The sequence below is a fragment of the Gymnoscopelus braueri genome (genome assembly GCF_963280865.1).
Source record: "Gymnoscopelus braueri genome assembly, chromosome: 20".
Lineage (NCBI taxonomy): Eukaryota > Metazoa > Chordata > Actinopteri > Myctophiformes > Myctophidae > Gymnoscopelus > Gymnoscopelus braueri.
The window spans coordinates 9405744-9425679 of NC_137622.1; the positions used below are offsets into that span (position 1 = coordinate 9405744).

The 19936-nt window shown below is 42.8% G+C and overlaps 1 protein-coding gene across 7 annotated transcripts in view; it reads left to right on the top strand.

Moving 5' to 3' along the window:
* The window catches only part of hdx (highly divergent homeobox), a 29189-nt gene extending 9481 nt beyond the window's left edge, over positions 1-19708 (top strand). For 3 of the 7 annotated variants that reach the window (XM_080416930.1, XM_080416932.1, XM_080416931.1), the window contains exons 3-12: positions 881-1027; positions 1818-3059; positions 3749-3805; positions 4769-4915; positions 5285-5486; positions 6020-6102; positions 8294-8416; positions 11375-11476; positions 13560-13682; positions 16851-19708. In XM_080416930.1, the coding sequence (XP_080273056.1) occupies positions 881-1027; positions 1818-3059; positions 3749-3805; positions 4769-4915; positions 5285-5486; positions 6020-6102; positions 8294-8416; positions 11375-11476; positions 13560-13682; positions 16851-17165 (2541 nt within the window). In that variant the 3' untranslated portion in view covers positions 17166-19708. The remainder of the gene's footprint in view (positions 1-880; positions 1028-1817; positions 3060-3748; positions 3806-4768; positions 4916-5284; positions 5487-6019; positions 6103-8293; positions 8417-11374; positions 11477-13559; positions 13683-16850) is intronic. The other 4 variants (XM_080416933.1, XM_080416935.1, XM_080416934.1 and 1 more) reach the window with 2 other exon arrangements.
* The last annotated feature ends 228 nt before the right edge of the window (positions 19709-19936 follow it).

Sequence of the window (19936 nt, forward strand, 5' to 3'; positions counted from 1 at the left end):
TGGCCTTTTATGTAATCCTATATTGGAGGGCCAGCGGGCAAGGGGGCGGACCTCTGACATCACTCTGACTCAACCATATAAGGAGTTCCCAATGCAGCTACGCCCAAATATGGAGTGTGTTGTCTAACCTCTATGTGTCATTATGGCATCAGCCGCAAACAAATCAGTGAGCTCCATATATGGGCACAAAAGTTGGCATGCCCATATATGGGCATATACTGATGACATGAGCGATCTCCATATATGGGCATAAAGGGGACAAGGACTGACCGATGCAGAGATTCGGTTGTCCAGAGCCACAGATCCGACCGATATGCCCATATATGGTCATGGACCATATGGTGTTCTAGTGCAGTGTCTATCAACCCTGGCAAACGTCCCAATTTTGGTCCGGGGCTACTGCTGAGGTGTGCCGCGCCGTTTGAAGAAGGTTGAAAAAAAAAAAATTGCAGTTTTTTTTTCGGGTCAGGTGTCACACTATTGCCCTATTTGGATTCAAAACGGCTAGTGGAAGCTGAAAAGCTACAAGTTTGCATGTCTGAATAATGCAAAAACATAAATATTTGTTTGCATTTGATTTTTTTCTCCCTCATATATTTTCATAATAAAAAAATGTGTATCGTATCGTGAAATGAGTGTCGGCACACCCCTAGTGTGTCTGTATATATATATACCGTATATATATATATATATAATTATATATATATATACCGTATATCTAGGTGTGCCCTGGGATCTTTTGGCTATGCCAGGTGTGCCTTGGCACAAAAAAGGTTGATAGACACTGTTCTAGTGTCATGTAATGGTGTAACAGTGTTGTTTGCTGGTATTATACTGGTGTTCTAGTGTTACATAACCGTGTTGTGTGCTGGTGTTGCAGATGAACCTGCGGTCGGTGTTCACGGTGGATCAGCAGAGGATCTTGGAGCGTTACTACGATAACGGAATGACCAACCAGAGCAAAGCCTGTTTTCAGCACATACTGCAATGTGCTCAGGAGAGCAAACTGGACTTCAGTGTGGTCCGGGTAGGCCTGCAAACTGTGTGTGTGTGTGTGTGTGTGTGTGTGTGTGTGTGTGTGTGTGTGTGTGTGTGTGTGTGTGAGTGTGAGTGAGTGTGTGTGTGTGCTCATGTTTTAGGGGGGAAAAAACATTTTAAACCATTGGTTCTCAAAGTGGGTTCCGGGGACCCCCAGGGGTCCTTGAGGGAGCTAAATGATAGATAGTTAGGAACCAAATTAACCCTTATGGGTCTGTAACTTTTGTACACTCTCTGAGTTAAATTAACATTGATTTTACAATATAAATTGGGGTCCCAGAGATAGAGCCATTAAATGGGGGTCTGTAGCCTAATGCATGTCCTTGAAATTAAAATGGTTGGTAGAGCTTGGCATATCTTTTCAAATGGGGGTCTGTGGGCTAATAAGTGTCAATTTGGGGGTCCTTCACATGAAAAACTTTGAGAACCACTGCTATAAACCTGCAATCTGTTTTATGTCCTTCCCGAACAATTAAAAACTGGGGTCTCTCGTGTGACAGGCCACATTTCGGCCGCTCATCCAATCTCCATCAATTCCCCATACTGCTTGAGGGGTATATTGGGGTATATCGTTGCGCTTCAGGCAGTACTAGTCAACCAGTTGGTGTCCTACCCGAGTAGGGAGACCACCTCCAACCACTCCAGATGTACTTGTAGTTATATTGTATTTAACAGAGTTTACCATACAGATTGGTTAAAATTATGTTTCATTCAGTAACATTATTTCCAGATGCAGCTTTTAAGTGACTTTACTGACTCGATGTTTCCGCTCCCTGCAGACGTGGGTCGGCAACAAACGACGTAAGCTGGCCTCCAAGGCCGACCAGAACGGAGGCGGCCTGTCCCATTCCTTATCCAATCAGGGACTCGCGGGGGGACTGCTGCCCAATCACACGCTGGCAGGCGGTGCTCTGTCCAATCACCACAGTCTGACGGGGGGTGCGCTGGTGGCCGGTGCCATGCTGACGGCCGAGATGGCCGCCGCCCGGAACATCCAGAACCGGCCCCGCCTCGTCCCCTTGTCCACCTCCTTCCCCGCTTTCTCGTCGACGTCTTCCTCCACCTCCTCCTCGCCCCTCAGCGCCGGGAACAACAACAACAACAGCAACAACGACGTCATTCTGACGGGGATCTACTCCCTTAACTCCGCCTCTCGCCCCAGGCCCCGCCCCGTCCCCCTCCCTTCTCACTCTGACTCCGAGCTGTCTTCCCACGCCCATTCGTCTCTCCTCGGCCTGTCGCTGCACAACAGAAACACCTCCAGCACCTCCCCGCTCCACTCCAAGCTGGCCTCGCTCTCTCGGAGGCCCCCGGCCCTCTCCTCCTCCTCGCCCTCGGGGCATTCGGGGCCCGCGGTCTACACTCCTCCAGCCAGGAAGGGAGGCTTCTCCCTGGGCGAGGCGGGTCGAGTGGGAGGTCCGGCCCAGGGGGCGGGGGCGGTACCTCACAGCTGGGCTCGGCAGTACGGGACAGTGCAGCCCCGCTCCTGGCCCTCCTCCTCTTCCTCCCAGACTCAGCCTCAGGTCCAGCCTCGGCCTCACTCCAACCCCCAGCCTCACCCTCCGGCCCCGCCCAGAGCCAGGGTCTCGCTCTCGCTGCCGGTCCAAACCCCCAGGCCTTCCCCTGACTACACGCCCCGGATCCAGCAGGTTTTCACCCTGTCGGACAAACCCGACGCCGGGGGACTAAGGCAGGGACTCGTCCCCAGTAGGAGGGAAAGTCACAGGACCCCGGACCCCAGTGGCTGTTTTTCTATCGCCATGGAAACGGGAGACGAAGAAGACGAATGGCGAAGGGAGGAGGAGTTGGCAAACATGTCCGCTCAGAGACACGCCCACAGGGGCCAGAGGTCAGCCAGCCTCAGCCCAGCCCGGGTTGACCTGTCTGGGGTGAGAGGAGGCCACACGCCCCCTATTACTACTTGCTCCAGACCTGGAGCCCATCAGAGCAACATGGCTCTCCCTCACGGCAGCTACTCAGTCACAGCACAGACCTCACCCAAAGGGGAATCTAGCACGCAGGTAGGGCTTGAATGATCCCACTGGTGGTACCAGAGCAAGGTTATAATAGTTTTGGGTTTTTCTTTCTAGTTTAGTTTTAGTTCGTTTTGACATTTTAGTCCTTAATTCAGTTAGTTTTAATTAGTTTCTAGAGCTAGTTTTTATTTTTTTAAATGCTAATAGTTTTAGTTAGTTTTTATTAGTTTTATTGTTAGTTTTTTATACTTTTGGTTATTTGTTAGGTGCAGGATTGAAAAGGGCCTATTGTGTAATAAAAACGGTGGTGCTGACAGCTGGTATAAAGCTGGTACATCGAAATGAATACATTAAGATTCATCCCAAAAAGCTTATAAATTGACAAAAACTAAAACTAAGGGCATTTTGTCTATAATTTCAGTTTGTTTTAGTTAGTTTTGTAAACACACAATACAGTTTCAGTTAGTTATCTTTTTTTTTTTATATTCTCGTTTTTATTGATTTCAGTTAACGTAGTTTTCGTTATTTTGTTAGTTTTAGTTAACTATAATAACCATGTACCAGAGACAGACGGTTGGAAATCTTTGAGGAAGACATTGTAGGAGAGACAGACAGGAGGAAAGCTTAGAGGAAGACAGTGCAGGAGAGAGAGATGGTACAAAAGCTGAGAGAGTGTAGAATCTAAACTAGATAATTGTGTGTTTCTATATACCTGATTGTGTGTTTGTGTTTAGACTTCTGTCAGTGTGACGGCTGCTCCTTGGTTCCTCAACAACTCCAGGAAGAGAACAGTAAGTACTAATTAGTCCGTCGTTAACACACATCGTTATCCGACTTACTTAACACAAGGCTCTGAACGTCTGAGCTACACAAACAAATCAAAACATACCAGTCTCTGTATAATTGGCACATTCTACATCCGTGGAGCCGGGTGATTTGACATTGAAGTGTCGTATTCATTACATCTCCATAATGTCAAGCTTCCTTCCTTAACGAATAGATTTGCTGGTTTTCAGCTCGGACTGTATTAAAATGTTGATTTCTATCATCGTGCAGAATAAAAACTTGACAGAGAAATGTGAATAAAAGCATGGGTTACTTCTTGCGACACGTTTTTTCAAAATGCCAGAGTAGGCTGCGCAATTCACGTACGCAGCGGCTCAAATCATATAGCAAGAGAGAGAGAGTCACATAATGCTTGTTGGGTATTGCATTTGATCAACACATACACAAAACTTTCCTCGCTGTCTTCCGTTGTCACCAAGTAGATAATAAACCTAGCTATTCTCCCTCTTTCCTTCACCGTTTTAAGGGTGCACGCTTAGTTGTGTAACTTGTGTTATGTTTCCATTTAGACATACATTCACAGAGGAGTTTTAAACAGAATCCTGCGACATTATTACAACAGCAAAATGGCAAATCAGCACTCAGGTGGCGCAGTGGTAAAGTGCCTGCCCACCGCCACGGAGGTTATGGGTTCAGTTATTTAATGAAGGCAGTAAATAACACAATGATAAAGGAGAAGCAACAAAGAGATGGAGAGATGATGCTTTTCAATTAAGTCCCAGTAAAGGAGAATATTATAGATATATCAATATCAATTGAAATTTTGTATTATTAAAATGTTTTTTTGATTATTACAATCATATTGCACATTTTGAGATATATTTCTTGCCTTCTTTGAAAGGGGAGCTACTCAGAACCAGGGTTTACATGCTGGTTATTAAGAGTGGAATGTTCTGGTTTGTGTACAGCTGCAGGACCGGACCCAGTTCAGCGACAGAGACCTGCTCCAGCTGAAACGCTACTGGGACAGAGGAATGACCAGTCTGGGCTCGGTGTGCAGGGAGAAGATCGCAGCCGCAGCCGACCAGCTCAACGTAGACTCTGAGATAGTCAAGGTAAACAGCTCATACTGCTGGAGATAAGAGATGATAAATCTGAAATGCAGCGAGTTTGAAACACCGGAGAGGCACTGCTCGTTGTATGACAAAGTATATAGGGCTTAAGTGGCTTAAATAGTTAATGGTTCTGATCTGATCAATCTGATTTGGCGCCATCAGATCTTATTTGACAACTTGAATGATAATTATTATTATTTTGTCCCCACTCCTTTGGGGTCTTTTTTTGTACATTTGCACATTACATTTGTAACTGTAAGAAGCCGTGGGCACTATTCAAAATAACTATATATATATACGGTAACTATAAAAAATAATAATGACCGATATATTGGCTGGGCTCTTATCTGTTCCTGTTTTCCACTATAGACGTGGATCAGCAACCGGAGGAGGAAGTACCGCCTCATGGGCATTGAAATCCCAGCTCCTAAAGGCGGACCCGCCGTGTTCACTACATCATCATCGCCAGGGAGAGACTCTCCTATGGGCCTGAGCCCTGACGGGGATGGGCTAAGAACCCCCGAATTTGGAGACGACCTGAATGATGGGGAATCTCTCTGCTTGTCCGAAGGTAAAAATTGCACCAGACAGTAACATGTGCAGTATGATTGTGCAGTTAAGCGTGCAGGTATGATTACACACACCAGGGCTATGAGACTGAAAGTATAATCATGATATTTATGGGCCAAACCGATGGATAATCAACAAATCCACAATGACAGGATTCAACAGTGTAACCCCCATGTTTTTATGTCTTTATTAATGGAAACACACAGGAATAACACTTTATGTAAATTATTTTCTCTTGCACTGTTTAAAGATGCAATGAAATGAAGTTTATCTTTTACAAACCGATGTACATTTCAATATCATTCGTATTAACCACTTTAGCCTCATCTATATACGAGGAATAGTGGAAATAGCCAATCCATAAGCTCACAATGAGTCACAATACAACGTGTTGTGAGGTTGTAGATCAGCTATTTTTGCTATTTTTGAAAATGTTATTAAAAAATAACTTATATAAATATAGATATAATAAATGGAGAATGTAGCCCAGCCCACTGTGATGGATTAACCTGCCTGGTGGTGTTTCTGTCCTAGATGGCAATACTGACTCCTACCAGAGAGATTTGGATGAAGACGGAACAGATGTATCTAACACTGCCCCCTTGGTCAACAACGTGGTACTGCATTGTTGTTGTTGTTATTATTTTTATTTGTATTATTATTATTACTGTACATACATCACATTAAAAAGTACCACTCCTGATTGGTACATTAAAAACCCAGTACAACATGGTCTGGCACAGCCAGTCAGCCACAGAACACAAATCCTAATATAAATAAGATGTACGATATATCAAAAGTGCAGTCAAGTTCATCCATACGTTCATAAAGTTCATCAATTACTTTTGGCCTTGGGGGAGGGAAATAAAAAACAGTGGTTCATGTATTGAGTGACCTGTAGTGGCTGCCAGAGGACAACGGGTCAAACCGGTGGTGACCTGTGAACAGTCTTGTGTAATGTTTTTGGCTCTGGAAAGGCTGTTCACCTCCAGGGAGGGCAAAGGGCAGCCAATGATTTTTTTGTGCTGTGTTTATGACCCTTAGGGCAGCTTTGCTGTCCGTGGATGTGCAGCCAGCATGCCACACTGAGGTTGCGTAGGATGACTGTAGGACAGAATGCTCTCTATCCAGAGTGATAAAAGACCACAAAGCAGTTTATTATCTGTATTTTATTTTGTATTTATTCCATTTTTCTTGAGCACTGTTAGGAAGTGTTCAAGTGTTCTGTTGTTGTCAGACCAGGAGAGGTTTGTCAGAGATGAGGGTTCCCAGGAATTTCAAACTGGACCCATTCCAGTTTCCACACAGTCGCCATTTATGAATAAAGGGAGGGGTCTGCTTTGTCCTTTCTGAAATCTATAATGAGTTCCTTAGGTTTTGTGTGCCAGACTGTTTGCTGAACACCATGCAGACAGTTTCTGGACCTCATCTCTGAAGGCAGACTGCAACAAGCACTTGGTGACAGCGGCAACTCTTTAAAAAAAAACTTTAAAAAGAAGAAACTTCAAGCTGTCATGGCTCTAGATGGGCGGCCATCTGACTTGACCAGTTGGATTGAGAGACAACAACAATATCCATAACTAGGAAAAAACGCTGATTTGACAGTGGTCGGGATCGAACCTAGAACATTTTAACTCTTTCAATCCGGAAACGCATCTGTGTCATTTTAGATTTTAGCTATAACTATTATTTTACACTTTGGCTATTCAAAAATAGCAGATATACAAGCTCATAGCGTGGTACTCGGTGCCGCGCTATGAGCTTGTATATCTGCTATTTTCTTTTTAATTCGTGAAAATATGTGCAAATCGTTAAATATATATATATTTTTTTTTAAGCGAACATTTGTAACTCAAATCTTTGCTGCTGGGTGGTCCCTGGAACTAAATATTTTGAGATGGGGAGTCGGCGCTCAAATACATACATCATTTTGGGTGGTCCTTGACATGAAAAAAGTTGATATTATAGCAAAAAAGTTTAGAAACCAGTTATGATTTAGAACACATTTGTAGATGCGTTTCCTGATCGAATGGGTTAATCTACCGACTGAGCTACTCGGACACATACTCTCTATTACCCATTACCTCTCTATAGTCTAGAGAGGTAATAGCGGATAATGAGGCTTATCCCACGATTTTGTAAACCCATTTTTTTTTCACCCAGTGCCAATAATATGGCTTTTAGATTCAATTCTGGATTTTACAGGGAGCCAGTGCTCTTTTTTTCCCAAGTTCTTGTCATTACACGCGCAGCAACGTTCTGGACCAGCTGGACAGTCTTTAGAGACGTGTTGGGGCAGTCTGATAGTCTGAGCCTGAAGGGAACACATGTGTGGACTAGATTTTCAGTGTCTTTGAGACAGGATGTGCCTGACTTTTGCCATGTCACGTGCACAGACAGACAGTTATGGAGGTCCTTGAAATTAAATAACTTTTGAGAACCACTGCTTTTGTATGTAAAAATATAGTCTGCATACTGAATCATGTTCCAAAAGCTTAAACTGTATTTACCACCATAGAACGTGACGTTTGGAGCCTAAGTGGCTCTTCCTCAGACAATATTTCAAACACTGTATGTTAAGAGGGAGATATGGACTAGCTGTGGGTTATAATATATTGTAGTACTGCTGTCATTACTGAACAAAAAGATCAAGTGCTAATGTTCTTCTCAACATACTATGACAAATTGTTCAAACAGGTTACTTGCCAAAAACCTGTTCATTTCATTAGTCATAAGACTAATTCATTTTTTGGCTCTTGAGTTGTTGCTAGCTGCTGATGGATATTGTAATCTGTGTTTTCCAAATAGAAGATCGAGATAATTGACGATGATGAGGATGATGAGGATGATGATGATGATGATGGTGATGGTGGTGGTGGTGGAATGGTGGCTTCAAACATGGAGCAAATGCAGAGTCTGCTGGAGTTCAAGGTGAAGACACAAACTCATGAAAAGAATAGAAAGACGGACACATCCACACCCTGTGTCGGGCAGGTGCTGCTGAGCGAAAAAACAACAGTAAACTAAGAAAATGAAATGCTTGCGCAGAATGCGCACTGATGAGCTCCATTTAAAGAAACATCTTATATTGCGCCCTTTACAAGTGCTGTGCAGCTTAGAAGACTCACACTGTAACACTGCAGCCGCGGGGCTTTGCTGACTATTTTTGGCTGACTTTAACTCATAGGTTTTCGTGGGCTCCAGGGTGGCCGCCAGGGGGGGCAATCGGAAAGGAGGGATATAATAATAATGTGTGTGTGTGTATGTGTGTGTGTGTATATATATATATATTAGGGCATTCACAGAATAGTCGAATATTCGAATATTCGAATATCAAACCGACTATTCGACTATCAAACCGCTATTCGATTATTTGAAAAAAAAAAAACGTAGTGGCTTTTCTAGAGCAGACACGCAGCTGTGAGCTCTGGTGTGACGTCAACTCGCATTCCTTGAGTCAAGTCATCAATGCCATTGAAAAAAAAAAAATAACTTTTTTTTAATTTTTAAATTTAAATTTTTTTTATAATCAAACCGAATAATCGACTATTCGAATACTTTTGGGTCGAATAATTCGAATACCATAAATCACTATTCGTTAATGCCCTAAAATATATATATATATATATATATATATATATATATATATATATATACACACATTATATATTCGTCTTTCTATTCTTTTCTTGAACTCCAGCAAACTCTGCATTTGCTCCATGTTTGCTCCATGCTTGAAGCTTTTTGTGCTGTATTTATGACCCTTTGGGCAACATTTCTGTCAGTGGGTCCATGAGCAGCCCGCATGCCACACTGTGATGCCGTATAGACAGAATGCTCTCTATCCAGGAGTGATAAACGACCACTAAGCAGTTTAACCCATTTAGACCTGTTGTAACCTATACGTTGTTATACCTTTCAATCCGGGAGCCACCTCTGTGTCTCATTAGTTGTTGCTATACGTATAGCAACATCATTTTTTATACATTTTTTTTAGTAAGAATTTGAATGTTTTCAGAAAACCATTTTTTTAGGTTTTAGAGGCCGTTTTTAGAATCGGCCTCTGGTCTAAATGGGTTAATAATCATTGATTGATTGAATATTTTATTAGAACAGAAACGTAAAACCAGCATGAGTACAGTGAAACACTAACACCAAAAAGGTCCTTGTGATCTTGTTTCCATTGGGGTCCTAGGTATTCAATTCATCAACATATAATTTTGCACCAAACATTCAATATCATCACAATTATAAAACACTATATGTACAGAGCAGGAAAAGGGGGGGGGGGTAAAGAAAAGAAAGGGGCGGGGGGTGATCGCCTGTCTAAGGGAGAAGTGATAACTACCTCCCCCTTTGGCCTCCTGAAAGGTGAATTTTCAGGGCTGTTTTAAAGGAAGCCAGTGATCTCTTTTTGTTTAGGGATGGGGTCAGGGCATTCCACACCTGGGTGGCAGTGTTGTAGAAGGAGAATGTACCCATGTTTGTTTTATGGGTGGGTGGTACCAGATCGTTGTTTACACTCCCTCTAGTATTGTGGCTGTGGGTGTCGCTAACTTTTTTGAGGTATTTAGTCAGATATGCGGGTATTGACGGCAATATCCTTATTCTGTTTTTATTTATTCAATTTTTCTTGAGCACTGTTAGGAAGTGCAGATGCGGCTGTGGTCAAAAAGGCACAGCCGTGTTGTCAGACCAGGAGAGGTTTGTCAGAGATGAGGGTTCCCATGCAAGGATTTAAAACTGGACCCATTCCAGTTTCCACACAGTCGCCATTTATGAATAAAGGGAGGGGGGGGTCTGCCTTGTCCTTTCTGAAATCAATAATGAGTTCCTTAGGTTTTGTGTGCCAAACTGTGTGCTGAACACCATGCAGACAGTTTCTGGACCTCATCTCTGAAGGCAGACTACAAGCACTTGGTGACAGTGGCAAGGGAAAACTCCCTTTTAAAAGGAAGAAACTTCAAGCAGTCATGGCTCTAGATTAGCCTGGCGTAGACAGACTATATCACTGCGTGGATATGAGTCTGGTGCTTCCATGAGGACGTTTTTTTCCCCAAGGGGCGGGATCAAAACAATGGCCCTCGACGCAATTGGTCGAGGGGCCATTGGTCGAGGGGCCATACAACCAACTACCAATTACAGTCTCCCATTTTCGAATACTGGGCCCTGATTGGTCACACCCGTCTTCTGGAGCAGGAAATGGATTCTCTATGGAGCGGTGCCAGACCCAAATCGCAGAGTACAATTTTTTTTTCACTCGCAGATTCGTCTGGTCCCAGGCTAGCTCTAGATGGGCGGCCATCTATCTTGTCCAGTTGGTACTAGGGGCCAGAGACAACAACAATAGCCATAACTAGAAAAATTAAAACACTGTACTCTATCAACTGAGCTACCCGGACACATACTCTCTATTACATATTACCTCACTATACTCTAGAGAGGTAATAGTGGATAATGAGCTCTTTAAGACATAATGGTGCCTATTGCCTAACCATTAAGAACTTTGTAGGTGAGAAGGAGGATTTTAAATTCTGGATTTTACAGGGAGTCAGTGCAGAGAAGCTACTATGGGAGGAGAAAAATCTATTTTTTCCCAAGTTCTTGTCATTACACAACGTTCTGGACCAGCTGGAGAGTCTTTAGAGACGTGTTGGGGCAGTCTGATAGTAAGGAATTGCAATAATCCAGCCTGAAGGGAACAAATGTGTGGACTAGATTTTGTCTTTGAGACAGGATGTGCCTGACTTTTGCCATGTCATGTGCACATGGTCATGTCAATTTCATTTGTCATAAGACTAATTCATTTTTTGGCTCTTGAAGTCATTCTAATTACTATGATTTGTTGCTAGCTGCTGATGGATATTGTAATCTGTGTTTTCCAAATAGAAGATCGAGATAATTGACGAAGATGAGGATGATGATGAGGATGATGGTGGTGGAATGGTGGCTTCAAACATGGAGCAAATGCAGAGTCTGCTGGAGTTCAAGGTGAAGACACAAACTCATGAAAAGAATAGAAAGACGGGCACATCCACACCCTGTGTCGGGCAGGTGCTGCTGAGCGAAAAATAACAGTAAACTAAGAAAATGAAATAATGTATTGCACCCTCTACAAGTCTCTCTCTTTACACGAAGCCCATCAGTGTGCAAGCGTTTCATTTTCTTAGAAGACACAAAGTCACACGGTAACACACTGCAGCCACAGGGCTTTGCCGACTATGGTTTAATTCACAGGTTTTCGTGGCTCCCCAGGGTGGCCACCAGGGGGGGCATTCGGAAAGGAGGGATATAATAATAACTATGTGTGTATATATATATAAAAATGTAATTTCAATTCATAAGATTATTGTGTTTAATCAACTTCAACCTGGCATCCCTATTTTGGGCATGTTATTATTGTAAAAAAAAAAGAAAAGAAAATCATCCAAAATGTAAAACAAATATCCGTTATGGGTATTTTCTTTCTTTTTCTTTGTTGCTTTTTACTCCTGTTTCTCCCGAATGTAGTCGTTATGCCAATTAATTCCTCCCCACACACATTTGTGTGTTGTCACTGCGGTTGTATCCTACTGACTGACTCACCTGCCAGTGAGGAGCCCCCGCCGGGAGGACGTGGAGCCTCCGTCCTACTCCTCCCACCCATTTACAATAGCACAGGGGAGGGTGATCACTGGCACACTGGCATAAGTGTGAGAGAGAGGATGTTTATTTTAATTTAAAATATATATATATATATATATTTAAATGTAGTCTATTAAATTAAGTCCTCTCACATGATCTGTATGCAAATTACATTCTGCACATAATTCTACATTCATTCAAACTTTGAACTTTGACTGGGGAGGGAGTCTGGGAGATACTGTAGGTGGGTTATTGCTTTTGAGTCTAATAATCATTACTATGTGCTGATATGAAAGAAAATATAAAAATAATAATAAAAAAAATAAAAATAAGGTTGTGTAGGTGGGAATTCAAAACCTGTTGGAACTATTTTATTTGTGTGATGTCATAATTAAATGTAATGTTGATATGGCACACTGACTATCAAGAAAATAAAAACATGGCACTTAATGTCAAAAAGGTTGCCGACCCCTGCCGTAGAACTACGTGCAGTGACAAATATCACCCTCTGCGCCCCAGGCTTCCCTTCTTGTTTACCAACATTGAGACGGCATGCGCAGGTGCAGGTTTCATGTAATCAATTCCCAACAGATCCCCAAACCTGTTGTTTTGGGGAGCGCTGGTTTCAGTTCATTCAACCTCCTCTTGTGTGCTGGTGAGACGCTCCTGGCAAGATGTATGTACTTCACCCCGCAACGGTATTGCACGCTGAGAACAGCTGACATACAAGCTCGCATTGCGTCGCGGATGTGACCGTTATGAGCTTGAGGAGGTCTGCTGTTCTCGGCCGTTCTCTGCGCGCAACACCTTTGCACGGCGCAGCATAAATGAGGTTTGAGGGGATACAGCTGCGCGATCAAGGCTCTGGTGCCGCGATCATAGAGCGCTCCCTCGGCGACTGGAGGTGGGGTTTGGGGGACAACTGCTTTGAGAATCGCTACAATTGTTTATACACAAGTTGACACAACATAAACCAAGGTATATATTTCAAGAGCGAGAGATCACAGTAGACATCCATCCTAAACCTTCTTCCTCCACGCTGGGAGGAAAACAGCATCTGAAAGTTTGATGGGATGCATTTTTTACACAGTGAGTGTAGTGACCACTTTTCCATTGCATCTTATGAGCGGTGGGGTTCATGTGGTGCCGGCCTGCGTGTGCATACTGGTTCTTATCAGTGTGACGTTGTCTGGAAATGCGTCTATAGACGCTCGACAAAGCCGGAAGTGCCGCAGTGGATTCGAAAAACTACAGGCACTTAACCACTTTTTGAAGCCATCTCGTAATAGGAGTGCCACAGCCTGACACAGCTGTTTGGGGGTGTAGGTGAAGGTGAAGGTGTACGTGCTTGCACGCAAGTCGGGTAAAATGCTTCGGAAAAGTTACAAAAGAGTATTTAGAATGATTGATTGATTGATTGATTGATTTTGTTTGGTGCAATTGTTTGCAGCATGAGGAAGTGCAGTTCCTGGAGTCGGAGCTACTGAACCAAAAACAGAAGTACCAGGAGCTGGAGATGTTCACCAGCAGTCTGCTGAACGCTGTGAGGAACAACGACCTGCACAAACAGCAGGTACAGTAGACACAGCACCGGGTACAATAGACACCGCATCAGGTACGGTAGACACCAGTGGTGGAAAAAGTACTCAAATTTTTTAACTTAAAGGGGCTACACCATGAATTTAACTTTTTTTTTTATATATATTTTTTTTTTGGGCTCCCCGGTGTCCCTTGTAAAACTTTTTTTTTTAACACTCAGTCTTTCATCTTCAGTTCATGGATTTTCGGAATGGGCGTGTCTGAACATGTATCTAAAATGTATTAAAAATCTTTTGAAAATAGCAGATCTACAAGCTCACAACGCGTCGCGATGCGACACATTGTGGGCTTGTAGATCGGCTATTTTCAAACAGCCAACGTTTAAATAGGGCTGAAGTGGTTAATGTATGTTTTGTAATAATAATCTAAATCTGCAAAGTAACTAGTAACTAAAGTTTTCAAATAATTGTAGTGGAGTAAAAGTAGAATATTTGCCTCTGAGATGTAGTGGAGTAGAAGTACTGAAATACTTGAGAAATACTCCAATCAAGTAAAAAATACCTCGGAAGTACAGTACTTGAGTAAATGTACTTAGTTACTTTACACCACTGCAGTAGACACAGCATCAGGAAGAAGCACTGACTTCTGACGTTGAAATCCTTGTCTAATTTATGGACTTTATGGATACGATATTAAATCATAATAGAAAGATTAATTTACAGCGCTCTAAGAGCCGTTTCACACTCAGGTCCCGGGTGCGCACTCCAGACCGCTTGGCTAGTGTGAATGTAGCGAATCGACCCCCGAAACGGGTAACCGTTCGGTTCCCGAAACCACCTCCGGAGGCAGTTTCGGATCCGGATCATGCGTTTTCGGGTACGGTACGCTGCAATGTGAAAGCAAGCGTACCATTAGACGGAAGTGGCCCGCTATTTGGAATAGGTGACGGTATATAAACTCGACAAAAACAGCCAACAAAAACACCGCTTTTCTAGCCGGTGCTACTGAATGAATGAAAACGCCCCAGAATGCATTGCGCACTTAAGGTGGGCTGGTGCATATTACTCTTAAGGTGGAACATAACAATTGAAATAATAATCAACTTATATTTCTAACAATTTTACTCATTCAATTCTGAACCGATTCTTAAAATTTAAAATTCTCTATTAGCTGTGAAGGGCCTTCTTTCATGTCTATCAGTCATGAAACATTGGCGGGTCTCCATCGCGCATTTCAGGTGCGCGAGCAGCGCATATAGTATATCTTGTGGGTATCTTGTGGAGTTTCAGCTACTATGCATCCCAGAAATATATAGCTTATAAGGCTTTGTAATTTGAAATTTGTAAGTAAATATGGTAACTCATTTAGATGTAGGCCTACGTAGGTTTATAGTTTCCCAAGGACTATAGCCGTTTCACTCATGATGCAATTTCTCTTTCATAACAGATACATACATGTGCCAGATAATCCCCACACCAAGAGAGTCAAAAAAGAAAAGACGTTGGATTGATGTACTTTATTTAGACATGAGACATGAGAAACAGTACATGGAAGTACAATTCACAATACAAGGTTTCAGTCATTCAGTCGGACTTCACTGCTACTATAGTTGCCTTTTCATAAATGATATATTTTTGTACTTAAGCTGTCGTGAAAGTTTATAATATTTAGAGAAATTTAAAGTTTCAAATACAAAAGTATTAGTAGGTTAGCAAACTGGACATTTAGACTGAATGTTTCCTGTATCCTCATCTTGCCCTAATGCACACAAGTGTTTCACCAGGTTTTATTTGTGTTGTTTCTCATAAGCGTACATCCGTTGTCTGTCAACAACACAGAAGTCTGTGGCTTGACTTCTGTGCGCTCACTGTGTTGAGCGCTCAGTGCGTTCTCCCCGCTTCGGGGCGAGGCTCCCCAAAGACCGTGCACTTACATAGATCGCCTCCCCTCCCCAGCATAGCTCTCCAGCCACAACCCTATATTTCTGCGCGACTAGCACAAACATTGTCGCATAGTTGATGACGTCTGTGTCCACAGGGGAAACACTATGTGCATGCCGCCACCTGTAGGATCGGGGGTATATATGCATGTGTTCTCTGGCGCGATTGGATCTTGGCCAATGTGAATGCAGGCCAGCATTCGAACTGGGAAACGTTTTCAATGAAAACGGATCCAGTGTGAAACCGCTCTAACAGTCACACAACATACACATACAGTACATCCTACACCAGCAAAGCACACAGATAGACTGACTTGCTCTTCCCTGACTGTCAGCTTATAATTGGCTAAAGGAAAACGACAATACATTTGATCTCTTTTACTGAACTAAAACACATCTCTCCCCTGCACAGCCATAAAACAAAGGCTTACTCTACTGCTGGCAGCTGTGTGTGACCTGCGACCTGTACTCCTTACTGTACATCCTGGTCATATCTAAGCAGATAGCAGACTGTGTCTCAGTGCACAGCTTTTTAGGAAAACAAGCTAAGCAATACGATAATATAATTTTGCTTTGTCACTTCGCATTGGTTTTAATATATCGCTGCTGTCGGGGTGGAAACCTTGTATGTCCAAAGCCATTCCCTTTTGTATTGTTATTTTTAAAACGGTGGTGGAAAACAAATGGTGAAAATAGCCGATCGCAGATTGGCTATTTTCACTATACTCTTGTATGATGAAGTAGGGCATTAATGTATGTATAATGACATATGTATAACATATGAGGTTTCTGCCCGACGGCGACAATATATGAAAAGAATATATATATGATAGCTAAGAGTGGTTACTTAATCCTACAAAAAGAAATACATGATCAACAAGGTCAGTAAACTGGACATGACCTTTGACCCTATATTTGGTGCGCTCTTCTTTTCGCTCTGCACAAAATGTCTTTGCCAAAAATAGAAGATCTACAAGCTCACAAGCTCATCTTGCGAGATTGTAGATCTGCCATGTTTTGGCAAATGTTCCCCTTTACTTCAGAATTGAGATACTAGGATTGGAGTGGTTAATGATAATTTTAAATTTTGCATGAACGTTGACGCCTAAAATTCAGCGTGTCAGAAGCTCAAATTATTGTTGGTAGAGACGTCCTGAAACGTGTTAATTCTCCATATTGTTTCACCAATTTTGTTCTTAGTTGTAGTAGTACTGTCATTGAATGTAATTGAAATCTTGCTTTTGTGTATGCGGCCATGTACAGGAACTTCTTGCCAGTCTACCTCAGCCTGCGGACATGGACTGGGACGTGCCTCCCGAGGAGGAGGAGGAGGAAGAGGAGGATGAGGGAGCCCAGCCCGTCGACGCGTCAACGGAGACGTCGCCCAACCACGACGAAGCCTCGATGACCGCGGCGGCCAATGGGGAGCAGTCGTCTTCGTCGCCGCCGCCGTTGCCGGCCGTCGATGAAGATTTCCCGGTGGTCACGGTCATCAACGAAGACGGCTCTTCGATCGAGACCACGCAGCCCTCTGCATCAGAGGAGCTGCCCGAGGAAACCGATACCGAACTACAGTGACTCTTAACATAAACTGTATGTGTACGTGCATAAATACTGATATACACAACACTCTCACACATGCCATAATGTAGCAGGTATTGGACAAAAGTGACTCTTATCTGTCTTGAGGCTAAGGTCACACATACGCTTCAGAAGCGCCAGCGTCCCGTTCACTTCCATTCTATTGGAGGAAGGGGTGGAGTGTCTGGTTTGCGGCGTTTTGATCCAACACTTTTCAACCCATATAACGCTTTTCAACATGGGTGAACATTTAACCAACCGATAGGAAAGATGGTTGTCCCCACTTGGCAGGGATTTCGCTGGTAGTTTTCTTTCAGTTCGCCAACCACGCAGGTCGGGTTGGGATCTGGAACCGTAGGAACCAACATTGAGGAACCGAAATCGATTCCATCACATTTGGAACCGTTTCCGTTACCAGTTTTACCACACTGTCAGAGCTGGTATGTGGACTTCACGTCTGCTATACAATTACAATACCAGGGGTTCTCACACTTTTTTAATTTCAAGGACCACCATAACTCTGAGAGTGTACAGATGGAACGGGTCCATTTGGTTCCATTTGTACACTCAGACCAGCGTTATATAGAGAGAGAGTTGCGTCACGCTTTGATCTAGCCACAAAGCGGGATGTTGCCTCCTGTAGTTCCAAACATTGGAACTTCCTCATTGAGGGAATGAGAACTTCCGCATTCCATTCTTGCAATGGGAGTCAACGCTAGTGTCGTCACTCTCATAGTTATATCACGCAAACTCAGACCTGTAAGGGTCAATTTGGAACCCCCTGTAGGGATCGTTAAAGGGAACTGTTAAAGGAATCTGACTGTTAGGGGATCATTAAGGAACCCTTAAAATCCGCTAAAGGATCCCAACGCAGGACAACATGGGAACTTGACATGTCTGACGCCTCTGCATGCGTTGGCTACCCCCCCACCCTGACGCGTATGTATGACCGTACCCTTAACCCATTCAATCCGGGAACGCATCTGTGTCATTTTAGATTTTAGCTATAACCATTATTTTATACTTTGGCTATTCAAAAATAGCAAATATCTGAACATTTTTGCAAATCTTTGAATATATATTTTTTAAAGCAAACATTTGTAAAATATCTTGTTCCAGGGACCCCCAGAAGCAAAGATTTGAGTCAAAAATGTTCCCTATAAAAAAAATACATATTCAAATAGTTGCACAAATGTTCAAGATTTTTCAAAAAATAGCCAAAGAAATGTTAAAAGACAGAAATGCGTTCCCGGTTTTAATGGCGGTTGAACTTAATTTATATTCCATCAGACAACGGTGTTGCTCCATGAAAGGAACAGATTTTCAATCTAACAATGCATCCGCATTGTTTAGGGTGACCATTATTTTCAAACCCCCAAAACTTGGACCCTTAAATGAACATGCACGCTTACACACGAGCGTGATCATGCACTTACGATCGTGTAGGCACATGCCCATGCATAAGTGCTAACTCAGTTTCCTCTTTTTAAACTATTTTAAAAACAATTTTTTATAAAAATGCTTTTAACTAGTTTTTTTTGCTTTTTTATGCTTTGATAAATAGACAGCAAGACTATGCTTTTATTCTTAGATTTTTAATCATTGTATTTTGTTTAATTTATTTTTCCACTTTTTTCTGTTTCTATGTCTGTGATGCACTTGTTTTAAAAAAGTGCTTTATAAATAGTTTATTATAATTATTATGTGCACCATGCGTGTTTTCATCAGGATGGGAGACAATTATGTTAACGCTATTTTAACTATGTCTATGTAAGCAGTAAGCACTGAAAACAAGTGTTATTTTAATGTGCTGGAAACCGGCGTTCACTACTACATTTTGGTAATGAATAATGAATTGTGTTTTACAGATACTTGGGACAGCTTGAAACTGGGGTGTATGTTCACTGTACTGTATGTTGGCTTGAAATTCTGTTCCGTTCAGGGAGTGACACCATTTCACTAGGGGGTATAAATTAGGCCACACACACACACACACACACACACACACACACACACACACACACACACACACACACACACACACACACACACACACACACACACACACTAGTGGTGAGAAAAAACATTCATTTCTGTGAACGAATGATTTCGTTCATGTTCACGACAATGATCCGTTCAAATGATTCGTTCACGTTCACCGTTCAGTAGCGCTATTTCTAGTGAAAAACAACTCAACCGCACCGCTGTCTGTCTGTCTGTCGCAGGAACAGCCCGCCCTCCCGTCCTGTGTACGGGGGGGCATGAACAACAGCGTGAACGTAACGGTTTCAGGAAGTGAACTAGTTTGTTCCTGTTCACGGCAATGAACTGGTTATTTTGAACCAATCGATCAAGAACGACCCATCACTAACACACACACACACACACACACACATGCACACGCTCAGATATACACCCACACTACACGCCCAGTGCCTGCGCAGATTGACACTTCACCCTGACTGTTGGGCTGACAAAGCCTCTACTGTTGCATATCATTGGCCTTGCTCTGGTCTCATCCCAGAGAGAACAATAAACAACCTCTATCTAACTTAACCACATGGCTTTTTGTTTCTATGAGGAAGGTGTGTGATAATAATAATTTAAAGAAACTTGACTTAGAGTGCACATTTCTGCCAAAACACTTTGGAATTGTCAAGATATGCTATTTCTTTCTTACATATGAGTGATTACAGTATGTAATGTTGACCTTGACCTTGACTGTGAACTTCACCCTTGGCCTGTCCGACCCAAAAGTTCCTGATCTC